General features: G+C 43.9%; 1 protein-coding gene across 2 annotated transcripts in view; it reads left to right on the plus strand.

The window, feature by feature from the left end:
• The window catches only part of lrp4 (low density lipoprotein receptor-related protein 4), a 451,660-nt gene that overhangs the window by 358,215 nt on the left and 80,885 nt on the right, over positions 1 to 12,560 (plus strand). For both annotated transcript variants that reach the window (XM_070899678.1, XM_070899679.1), the window contains exon 15: positions 4,284 to 4,460. In XM_070899678.1, coding sequence (XP_070755779.1) covers positions 4,284 to 4,460 — 177 coding nt within the window. The remainder of the gene's footprint in view (positions 1 to 4,283; positions 4,461 to 12,560) is intronic.

Consider the following 12,560-nt stretch of genomic DNA (forward strand, 5'->3'; position numbering starts at 1 on the left):
CATATTTGTTCATTTCTGATGAATTCACAAATCTACATGTGAAAGTAGAAAATGTGTCAGATTTTTGTATATTGATGGAGCTCTTTAGTACAAACGTTTGCCCACTACCTTGTTTGGCAGGCTGCTAGCATCAGGCTGCAATAGAACGAGAATTAAGAATTTGATGCTTTTATATAGAATTGTTTTAAAAATGGGTTTAATATTATTTTCAAACAATTTCAGTGGATATGTATCTACCCGTCCAATTGCTCTAGAAATGTAATGGTGTTTGTTCAGTTTTCCTTATGGATAAGCATTCCAGCAATTTGCAAGTAGTTTAAGACAACTGTCTCTAAGGAGTACATATACTGGGATTTCATGTGATCGATACTTGAATCCAATGTCTACATCAGTCTAAAAGCTCATCTTCAGTTGCTTTTGACCTAAAGAATAACAACCAGGTTAATCCAGACACCCACAATCTGTTCCTCTCAGTGCATGGGGATTTTTATTTCCGAGATCTGAGGGCATTTGAGTCTGTTAACAGTACATGAGGAATTTTAAAATGTAAGGTAATTGAAATTGATCCCAATCATTACCAGCAGCTTTACTGCAGACTTGCAGATAGGATTACAATATTTCATTCTAAAAATTGCTGTCGATTCTGCGGCTCTTTGTGTGAATGGGTTAACGGTGCCTTGCTGCATTTGTATGCTGCTGTTTGTAGTGCTTACTTGGATGTTTTCCAGAACATGTTTGATGTGAAAACATTCAAAGTAGTCAATGAAGCAAGGGCGCATGACTGCACTCATTTATCTTGCTTCCTTTGTTTGAGAAAATGCACACCTGCACCAGTTGTTATCTGCCATCTATTTAAAAAATAAATATATAATGAATGCCACAGCCCAAAACCAGCATGGAAACACTACAGACACAATAACCACCTAAATACAACCTCCTATCAAAGAATACATTTTTGAAATAAATACTGGCAGCTAAATTTTCTCAACGCGTCCATATGAAAGCATAGTTTTCATTCAAACCTACATTCTGTCAAGTAACCTGTAAGACAGACAGAAGTAAGATTGATTACTTGGGCAAACACAATGATTTACTCTGGGTTCATGGCTAGTGTTTTACTTCTGTTGTGGTTGACCTTTGAACTAACATGAGAAATGACGACAGCTGCATATGGGTAGCCATTTGAGTTACATATGCAGAGCTATATTTGCCTGTGAATCCTTTTTATTTTCCTAAATTAAATTAACATATGGGATGGGTGCACAGATGTACAATGATGCTGCATAATGAAGTTATAGGATATATAGTTCGAACGTGTGATTTCCCCACATCGTGAGTTCCAGTCTCTGTTGGGCTGACAGACAAAGAGACAGAAAAGACGTCGAGGCAACTGAGCGCACTCTTGTCATCCTTTTGCCAGTCAAATACAGAGAGCTTTTGCAGATACTGAGGAGCAGGTTGCTTACTCACCAGCTTAGTGCTCTTTTTGTAGTGCAGAATTGCTTTCAAAAGTGAGTTTATTTATTTAAGATATATATTTTCTTGCTGGTTAAATCATTCCACTTGTACTTCATGGTGCTCGCCAGCTGATTGTCTGAGGCTCTCTCATTCCCTCCCCTCTTGCCTGCTCCCATACTGGCATGTGGCAGTTTGCTCACACTTACCAACATGGTGCTTTAACCATTAATGTGAGAAGTTTTGTGTGGGGCAAAGCGAAATTGCTGTTTCAAAAGGCCAAGCACAAGCATAGCATATTTGGGAACAGTGCTTTACATGTGTAATTTCCTGCTCCCTCCCAAATTGCTGGTTTGCTGATAATTGCCAACAAGACTGCCACACTGCAGATACTGGGGAGGTGTGCTGTGCTTCAGGCTGTCAGGGTGGCAGTGACCCATGTGTTTTTATTCATTATTCTCATAATGGCAGTAATTTTATGGTATATTTTAATAAAATGACTCCCTTTTTTAAAAATTCATTCACGGGATGTGGTCTTCGCCAGCAAGGCCAGCATTTATTGCCTATTCCTAATTCCTCTAGAGACCGAGTGGTGAGCCACCATTTCAGAAGGCAGTTAAGAGTCAATCACATTGCTGTGGGTCTGGAGTCATATGTAGGTCAGACTGGATGGCAGATATCCTTCTCTAAAGGACATTAGTGAACCAGATGGGTTTTTACTGATGCTAGCTTTTTATTTCAGATTTATTTAACTGAATTTAAATTCACCAACTGCCATGATGGGATTTGAACTCATGTCTCTGGATCATTAGCCCAGGGCTCTGGTTTACTAGCAATGCAACCACTATGCTACCGTACTCTCCAATAATGAAGCATTCATTCTGCTGCCACTATACATTGGATACCAGTCAGGGATTGATGTGCGACATGATGGTGGGAAGTCTGCAAGGCCAGAGGGAGGAGGAACAACACGGTTTAATGGTGGGAAAGTGAGATGAAATATTAAACACTCTGGGCCCAAGTTTCCACATGATTTGCGCCTGATTTTTAGGAGCAACTGGTGGAGAACGGACTATCTTAGAAATCGCAATTCTCCACATTTTTCTTTCTGCAGTTCTAGTCAGGTAGAACAGTTCTACTTTGGAACAGAATTTTTTCTTCACTGATGCCTGATTTGAAAGTTTCCACAGTGAAAACGTACTCCAAACTAAAGTAGAATGGAGCAAGTGAAGATTTTTGTAGAACTGAAAAAACCTGTTCTACACATTAAAAAATCAGGCGCAGGTTACAAATTAGGCGTCCAGAACGAGGTGTGGGAGTGGTGGTGGGGAAGGGAAGTCATTAAATTCTATAATAAATCCTTATTTATACTTATACAAATATTATACAAATAAATCCAACCTGAAGAAACATTTATAAGCAAAGAAAAGATTAAATAAACCATCTTCCTACCTGTGTGAAAGTGCTTCAGGCAGGCCTTTCGGGACCGAAGGCTGAACGGGCCGGGGAGGTTCGGTTCGGTTCGGGGGGGGGGCAGGGGAGAGGGAGCAAGCGAGAGGAGAGGGGGGGAGGGAGAGGGAGAGAGAGGGGGGGGGAGAGATAGAGAGAGAGAGAGAGAGAGGTGGGGGGAGAGGGGGGGGAAGAGGGAGAGAGAGAGAGGGGGAGGTCAGGTCGGATCCAGTCCGGGAGCGGGAGTCGGGTCGGGTCCAGTGGGGGGGGGGGGTTTGGGGGGCGGGACCGCGGGTCAGGTTGGGTCCAGTCGGGGGGGCGGGGAGCGGGAACAGGAGCACGGGTCAGTTGGGGGGGGGGGGCGCGGGTGTCGGGTCTGGTCCGGAGGCAGGGGGGGAGCGGGGAGCGAGTGTCAGGTCTGGTCGGGAGGCATGGGCGGGCGGGGAGCGAGTGTCGGGTCTGGTCGCGGGGGGGAGCAGGAGCTGGCCGTGGGAGGAGCCTTATTCACGCAGCCCCAGTGAGGCCATTCAGCCAGGGCTAGGGGCTGCGTGCTTCGGGCCCCTCCCACACAGTTCGGCGCCTGGAGCTACTGCACTTGCGTGCCCACTGTAGCGCGCATGTGCAGAGGTCCCGGCACTGTTTTCAGCGCAGGGACCTGGCTCCGCCCCCCCACAGCTCGTGCTGGCTGCGCCGAGGGCCAGAGGACCTGCAAGTAGGTGGAGAATACCGAGGATTTTTTTAGGCGCCCGGAGGGGCGCCCGTTTTTTTTCTTGTGGAAACTTGGGCCTCTGATACTACTATACTTGTAAGACAGACCAGTGAATGGCTCATTCATGCTATCAAGTGTAGTAGCATTTGGTCAATTTGCTGCGGAGTTGGACTGTGTAGAGCAAGACGATACAAAATTACAATTGGGCAAAAAATTGTTGATGCATATTTTAACAGAAAACACAGAATTGTCAGTGTATATGTGTTACGAGCTAATTTGAGAAATCGTGTGTTTTATGTTTGTAATACCAGGACCTGTCTGAAAGGCTAAGGTGCAAAACAGTTGAGCAATGGGGGTCTTTGATTCTAGACAAACAATACAGTATAACAATAGGGATCCTTGACTCATGCAAACATTATTCAGTGTGGTCTGCAGCACAGTTTATATAACCTTATGGCTGTGTAATAACAAATCTACATGTGGAGTAGGTTAGAGGTCAGTAGCCCTCTGTTTTACATTTAATTTTTAATTTTCAGAGCATGATTGCTATCTCAAATGTTATATAATCATTGGATAACATACCGTGCATCATATCAATGATTAGAGTGAATCACCATTGCAAGGGCCTGGACAGCAATTTTAACATATCAATTTTGATTTTTTTTTTCAGGCCTTCCCCATCCTTTTGCCATCACAGTGTTTGAAGACAGCCTATACTGGACAGACTGGCACACCAAAAGCATAAATAGTGCCAACAAATTTACTGGGAAAAACCAGGAGATTATCCGCAATAAGCTCCATTTCCCAATGGATATTCACACACTTCATCCACAGAGACAGCCAGCAGGTAAGAAGACGAGGCATGAACGTGGACATTTCTAATATGCTTTAATCCTTATTCCTACAATTTAAAGACAAATAGAAGCATAGATACTTTTCTTCAAAAGATATTCATGGAGCTAATTCCATTTTTTTTTTTAGAAAAAATACCTCAAACTCCTCAATTAGATTTAATTAAGAAATGTTAGTTACTTTTCTTCAAATTGCAGGGACTGTTTCTATTTAATAGAGACTGTTTCTATTTAATTTCAAAAGTAAAAGCCCATGGGATCCAGGGCAAAGTGGCAAGTTGGATCCAAAATTGGCTCAGAGGCAGGAAGCAAAGGGTAATGGTTGATGGCTGGTTTTGTGACTGGAAGGCTGTATCCAGTGGGATACCGTAGGGCTCAGTGCTGGGTCCCTTGCTTTTTGTAATATATATCAATGATTTAGACTTGAAGGTAGGGGATATGATCAAGAAGTTTGCAAATGAGACTGATTCCTGGGATGACAGGACTGACATATGAGGAGAGACTGGATCGACTGGGCCTGTATTCACTGGAGTTTAGAAGGATGAGAGGGGATCTCATAGGAACATATAAATTTCTGACAGGACTGGACAGGTTAGATGCAGAAAGAATGTTCCAGATGTTGGGGAAGTAGTCCAGAACCAGGGGTCACAGTCTAAGGATAAGGGGTAGGCCATTTAGGACTGAGATGAGGAGAAACTTCTTCACTCAGAGAGTTGTTAATCTGTGGAATTCCCTACAGCAGAGAGTTGTTGATGCCAGTTCATTGGATATATTCAAGATATGGCCCTTACGGCCAAAGGGATCAAGGGTTATGGAGAGAAAGCAGGAAAGGGATACTGAGGTGAATGATCAGCCATGATCTTATTGAATGGTGGTGCAGGCTCGAAAGGCCGAATGACCTACTCCTGTACCTATTTTCTATGTTTCTATGATACAAAAATTGGCTGTGTGATTGATAATGAAGAAGAAAGCTGTAGATTGCAGGAAGATATCAATGAACTGCTCAGGTGGGCAGAACAATGGCAAATGGAATTCAATCAGGAGAAATGTGAGGTAATGCATCTGGGGAGGACTAACAAGGCAGGGGCATACACATTAAATGGTAGGACACTGAGAAGTGTAGAGGAACAAAGGGACCTTGGAGTGAATGTCCACAGATCCCTGGAGGTAGCAGGCCAGCTAGATAAGGTGGTTAAGAAGGCATACAGAATACTTGCCTTTATTAGCTGAGGCATTAGAGTACTGCGTGCAGTTCTGGTCACCACATTGCAGGAAAGATGTGAGTGCACTGGAGAGGACATAGAGGAGATTTATGAGGATGGACTGGAGAATTTTAGCTCTGAGGAAAGATTGGATAGGCTGTGTTTGTTTTCTTTGGAATAGAGGAAGCTGAGGAACCTTATTGAGTTGTATAAAATTATGAGGGGCCTAGATAGAGTGGATAGGATGGACCTATTTCCCTTAGCAGAGGGGTCAACAACCAGGGGGCATAGATTTAAAGTAATTGGGAGGAGGTTTCGAGGGGATTTGAGGGGAATTTTTTTCACCCAGAGGGTGGTGTGGGTCTGGAACTCACTGCCTGAAAGGGTGGTAGAGGCAGAAACTCTCACCACATTTAAAAAGTACTTGGATGTGCACTTGAAGTGCTGTAACCTACAAGGCTACGGACCAAGAGCTTGAAAGTGGGATTAGGCTGGATAGCTGGATAGCGGACACGATGAGCTGAAATGGCCTCCTTCCATAGTGTAAATTTGTATGATTCTATGAATACTATCCTGAATCAGCCAGCAACACATATTTTCCTGTTATTCAGTGTGTTTCTTTTTTAAGTCAGTTGGATTGAGTGATTTCTTGTTGTTAAGGACCTTTCACCACCTCAAGATGTCCCAAGTTGCTTTACAGCCACTGAAGTACTGTTGCAGTAAAGAACCACGAGAGGTAATTTGCACACAGCAGATCCCAATGAGCAAGCAAACTTTTTTAGTGGTATTACAAAGGGATTGGTGTATGAGTAAAAAAAAGTCTTACTGCAATCATATAGGGCCTTGGTGAGACCACACTTGGAGTACTGTGCACAGCATTGGTCTTCTTACCTGAGGAAGGATATTCTTGCCTTAGAGGGAGTGCAATGAAGGGTCACTGGACTGATTCTGGGGATGAGGGAATTATCCTATTAAGAGAGATTGAGTAAACTAGGCCTAGATCGCTTGTCCGACATCCAGTACTGGATGAGCAGAAATTATCTCGAATTAAATATCGGGAAGACCGAAGCCATTATCTTTGGTCCCCGCCACAAACTGCATTCCTTAACCTCTGACTCTATCCCTTTCCCTAGCATTAATCTGAGATGAACAAGACTGTTCACAACCTCGGTGTCATATTTGACCCTGATATTAGTTTCCAGCCACATATCCACGGCATAACTAAAACCGCCTTTTTCCACCTCCATAACATTGCCCGCCTATGCCCCTGCCTCAACTCTTCTGCTGGTGAAACCCTCATTCATGTTTTGTTACCTCTAGACTTGACTACTCCAACTCATTCCTGGCTGGCCTCCCACATTCCACACTATGTAAACTTGAGGCCATCCAAAACTCAGCAGCCTGTGTCCTAACTCACACCAAGTCATGATCACCCATCAGTCCTGTGCATTCCGACCTACATTGGCTCCCAGTTAAACAATGCCTCGATTTCAAAATTCTCATCCTTGTTTACAAATCACTCCATGGCCTTACCCCTCCCTATCTCTGTAATCTTTTTTAGCCTCACAACCCACAAGATGTCTGCGCTCCTCAAATTCTGCCCTCTTGAACATCCCACATTATAACTGCTCAACCATCGGTGGCCATGCCTTCAGCTGTTTGGGCCCTAAGCTTTGGAACTCCCTCCCTAAATCTCTCTGCCTCTCTATCTCTCTTTCCTCCTTTAAGAGGCTCCTTAAAACCCACCTCTTTAACCAAGCTTTTGGTCATCTGCCTTAATTTCTTCTTTTGAGCCTCGGTGACAAATCTATCTGTTTTATCTTGTTACACTGCTGTGAAGCGCCTTGGGACGTTTTACTCCGTTAAAGGCATTCTATAAATAAAAGTTAATATTATAGTATTCCCTAGAGTTTAGATAAATGAGAGGTGATCTAATTGAAACATGTAAAATTCAGAAGGGCCTTGATAGGTTAAATGCTGGGAGGATGTTTCCTTTGACTGGGGAATCTAGAACTAAGAGTCACAGTATCAGAATAAGGGAATGGCCATTTAGGACCGAGATGAGGAGAAATTTCTTTACTCAAAGGATTGTGAATCTTTGGAATTATCTACCACAGACAGCTGTGGATGCTCAGTTGTTGAGTATATTCAAGACAGAGATCATTAGATTTTTTGGCTATGAAGTGAATCGAAGAATATGGGATATCGCGGGAAAGTGGAATTGAGGTAGATCAGCCATGATCTTATTGAATGGCGAAGCAGGTTCGAAGGGCCAAATGGCCGACTCCTGCTCCTATTTCTTATGTTGTTATGATTGAGGGATAAATATTGGCCAGGACACTGGGAGAACTTCCCTGCTTTTTTCCGCCTGAAAGAGCCGACTGAAAGACATCACCAATGGTACAGCATTCACTCAGTACTGCACTGAGTCAGTGTCAGCCTGGGTTATGTGCTCAGATCTCTGGAATGGGGCTAGAACCCACAACCTTTTGACTTCAAGGCAAGAGTGTTACCACCGAGCCAAGACACACATCTGTTGAAGCCACTTTTTCAACATTTTGAGGCCTGGGCAGTGACACTTATATTCAACTAGCACGATATTTAAGTTTGGGCCAAAGAGCATTGGAAAGGTCAAACTGGCAAAGCCCCGAAGCATGGCACTTGGCCCTGACTCAGTTCTAGGGCTTTTAGTGGTTTGATTCCAGTCATCCCCTTGATCTTATGCCTTATGCAGAAGATTAAAGGAAATTGGGATCTCATTGCCAGTCATGCTCTTAACTCAGTGACTATTATAATTGAGACCAGGATGTAAAGCAATTACTGTACATTCATTAAGTCTAACTTCATTATTGCTCGAGCAAGGATCAAAATCAATGAACTGTCTTGTACAAATTCCCTTGAGAATGACAAACAACATGCATTTAGTGCATTTAAAACATTCACATCTACGTGTCATTCTTTGAATTAATAAACAGGAAACCCGTGTTTCAGCAAAAAAACATCGCAACACAAAGTATTATAAGAAACATTAAATTGAAAATGTACATGGGGCATATACAGATCATCGTCTTACTGAAAGCTTTGTGTTCCATCAACCTTCAGCTCTCCCAAGCTCTCTTAACAATCCCCATCTCCACCCACAATTACAGGCTGCAATAATTTCTGATTATTTATTTGAATGATTTGCCACAAGCACTGGGCCGAGAAACCCAACGTAAACCGGGTGCAACTAGGGCCAATTTTGGGGACCAACATCCTGCACTCCAAGAATGCCTGAAAGATGCCAATAGCAGGTCAGGCCATTTTTTAGGTGTCCAGGACACAGCATAAATCAAGCGTTAGGCTCCTTGAATATGCTAATGTGGGGCCTAATGCATGTCTTAATCTCTGGGAAATTGGGCTGCTCTGAGCGAAGCCGGCATTGGGCCTCCTTTGTTCATGTGTCCCTGAGATGGATTCGGCCTAGCAATCGGCTGCCACCAATTGGCACCCCACCACCTCTCTTCGGCACTTACCTGAGGCCACTGCCGCCTTCAAACCCGGTCTGAAACTGCTTGTCAGTGAACTTCCAGCCCAAAGACTCCAAGCACTGTTGGTGGTCATTTCAAGTCCTGTCCACAAGAGGAATGGACAACTGAAGCCCCTTCCAGATCAGGCACTTTTCACCATCCTGTGTAAAGGATTCTTTCCTAGCTTCCTACAAACCACACCGAACGTGCAGGACTCCTGCCCCACGGGAAGACAAATTTCAATTCTATTTTTCCTTTGAAGTACTTCTTGTGTTTGTAAACTCATAAGACCAGGATCACATGGGTCTTATCACACAAACATTTGTGATCTCTCTCTAGGGGTAAATTGCCCACTGCCTACTTACAGCATCAGCCATTTGCTTTGCCTTTTGCCAGCCAACATACCCCTGTAAGCAGAGGCTCGAACTTCTTTGTCAGGCACTAACTGGGAGGAGGGGAGGACTAAAGAATATAAGAATCTGGTGCCAATAATGTTTGTCTGAATGCAACATGGGGGTAAATTTTATGATTGAGCTCTCCTGGCCCAGAGCTTTCCGAGAAGAGAAACCATATTGGGAGTTCAAGCGAAGGGGGCCTGTATTCTTGATTCTCGGCCTGCGTAACTTTTGGTCATTAAAACGAATGTAGGACCGCAGGCTGTGATTACCCACATCTAACCATCATGAGGTGTTTTATGTAAAACATCTTGTTATTTTAATCAATATGTTCATGATTCAGCTGCAGTTTGTGAACTCTTCCATTGTTTATTTGAGTGTTAATGAGCGGGAATGCTTGTGACTTTTATTTTGGGTTTGAACACATCCAGGTCTACTATGAATGAGATTAAAGCTAAGCTCCACAGCATTACTTCACAAAATAGTTAAAGAGGAATGGGCCTAGAAATTGGCCTCCTTAGCGCCTCCCGTTATCGCCTCCGGGGGGGGGGGCGATAACAGAGCACTAATGACTTACCGACCGGGCGCGGCAAGTTGAACGATTCCCGCTAACTTCGGTGGGAGGTTTGCGACGGTGGTAGGATGTTGCGCCCCAATCTCCTTCGCCCGGAGATCAGGACATCATTGCCGTGCATGTCGCCCCGGTAACACCCTGGACCCGAACTTCGGTTCTGCCTCCTGCAGCATCGCCGGGCGAAAACACTGGCAGCTGCAGGAGGCATTGATCAAGAGGCCGGGCGCTTTGGGGGCAAAAGTTCAAGGGAGGCAGTCGGGGTAAGTCCAATATTTCAAAAATGGTGCTTTTCAATTTTTGGGATTCCTCTTTGGTCGCGATTGGTCAACCCGGCACTCTGCTGCAGAGCATGGGGCTGATCGGGCCGGATCGCGGCTGCTGTGGGGGACCAGCTCACTTGTCTCAATGCAGAACCTGCAGTGATTGCCCTTCCCTTTAATTGATTTAGCGCTCCACCTCATTCCTGGAGCGCAAACACTGAATTTTTTGAAAATTGTAAAACATTAGCACCTGGTGCTAATTTTTTCAACTTTCAAAAGTTAGCGCCCCAAATGGGGAACTCCCGAATTTCTCCCCCATGGTCTGTTTTATGTGTTTTTCCTGGTGATTCAATTCTGTTTCTCCATGGGCAGAAATTAAATTGTGCTAGACTTGTGCATTATGTTTCCCAGTGGTGCTCATCAAAATATCTCAACAACTAGATTTAATTGAGCAATGGGGGTAATCTGTTAGCATGGATAGAGGATTGGCTAACTAACAGAGAACAGAGAGTCGGGATAATGGTTAATTCTCTGGTTAGAAATCAGTAACTAGTGGGGTCCCGCAGGGACATTCTATATTAACGACTTGGAAGAAGGGACTGAGTGTAACGTAGCCAAGTTTGCTGACGAAACAAAGATGGGAGGAAAAGCAATGTGTGAGGAGGACACAAAAAATCTGCAAAAGGACATAGACAGGCTAAGTGAGTGTGCAAAAATTTGGCAGATGGAGTATAATGTCGGAAAGTGTGAGGTCATGCACTTTGTCAGAAAAAATGAAAGAGCAAGTTATTATTTAAATGGAGAAAGATTGCAAAGTGCCGCAGTACAGCGGGACCTGGGGGTACTTGTGCATGAAACACAAAAGGATAGTATGCAGGTACAACCAGTGATCAGGAAGGTCAATGGTGTCTTGGCCTTTATTGCAAAGGGGATGGAGTATAAAAGCAGGTAAGTCTTGCTACAGCTATATAAGGTATTGGTGAGGCCACACCTGGAATACTGCGTGCAGTTTTGGTTTCCATATTTACGAAAGGATATACTTGCTTTGGAGGCAGTTCAGAGAAGGTTCACTAGGTTGATTCCGGGGATGAGGGGGTTGATTTATGAAGAAAGGTTGAGTAGGTTGCGCCTCTACTCATTGGAATTCAGAAGAATGAGAGGTGATCTTATCGAAATGTATAAGATTATGAGGGGGCTTGACAAAGTGGATGCAGAGAGGATGTTTCCACTGATCCTCTGTGGAAGACTAGAACTAGAGGGCATGATCTTAGAATAAAGGGCCGCCCATTTAAAACAGAAATGAGGAGAAATTTATTTTCTTAGAGGGTTGTAAATCTGTGGAATTCGCTGCCTCAGAGAGCTGTGGAAGCTGGGACATTGAATAAATTTAAGACAGAAATAGACAGTTTCTTAAACGATAAGGGGATAAGGGGTGATGGAGAGCAGGCGGGGAAGTGGAGCTGAGTCCATGATCAGATCAGCCATGATCGTATTAAATGGGGGAGCAGGCTCGAGGGGCTCTAGGGCCTATTCCTGTTCCTATTTCTTATGTTCTAATCTCACCCAAACAAAAACGTTGTAATGGCCAGGATTTTGCTGCTGGCGGCATAACCTAAGGATTATGTCACCGGCCAATGAACCGAATGTGTACTTTACCTGCTGGGAATCCTCTCCCGAGAAGTTGCTGTCAGGCGTTGTGGAGTTGAGTGCACCATAGTGGCTCACGGATCCCACAATATTGGAAATGTTAAGTTGTGAGATCATTATTCTAGTCTGGTTAGAAATAGCACAAAAATCATATTCCACACTTGCTATGCTGTTCATCTCAATTGAATACTGATGCAAAATTGCTCTACATTGGCCTGACAGCATCCAACTGTCGGACAGCTCTGGATTTATTCAATTTAAAACACCATTTATGATTATATTTTTGGAAGAGTTTCCTACTCTGATGGGGGCTGTGTTTTCTGAGGTGAGGTGCATACATACCCCCATTCACCACTGAAAGTAATAACTAACCAAGGCTGTTGTAAGCCAAGATAAGGTGATAGAACATGTTTCCATTTCCAGCCTCAGAATCTCAAAAAAAGCAGCCTCATTTAGAAAACCACCCACCTGACGGCCTATTTGAAAGACTGGCTTGTAGTTTAAGCATT

This window comes from Pristiophorus japonicus, chromosome 14, assembly GCF_044704955.1.
Source record: "Pristiophorus japonicus isolate sPriJap1 chromosome 14, sPriJap1.hap1, whole genome shotgun sequence".
Lineage (NCBI taxonomy): Eukaryota > Metazoa > Chordata > Chondrichthyes > Pristiophoridae > Pristiophorus > Pristiophorus japonicus.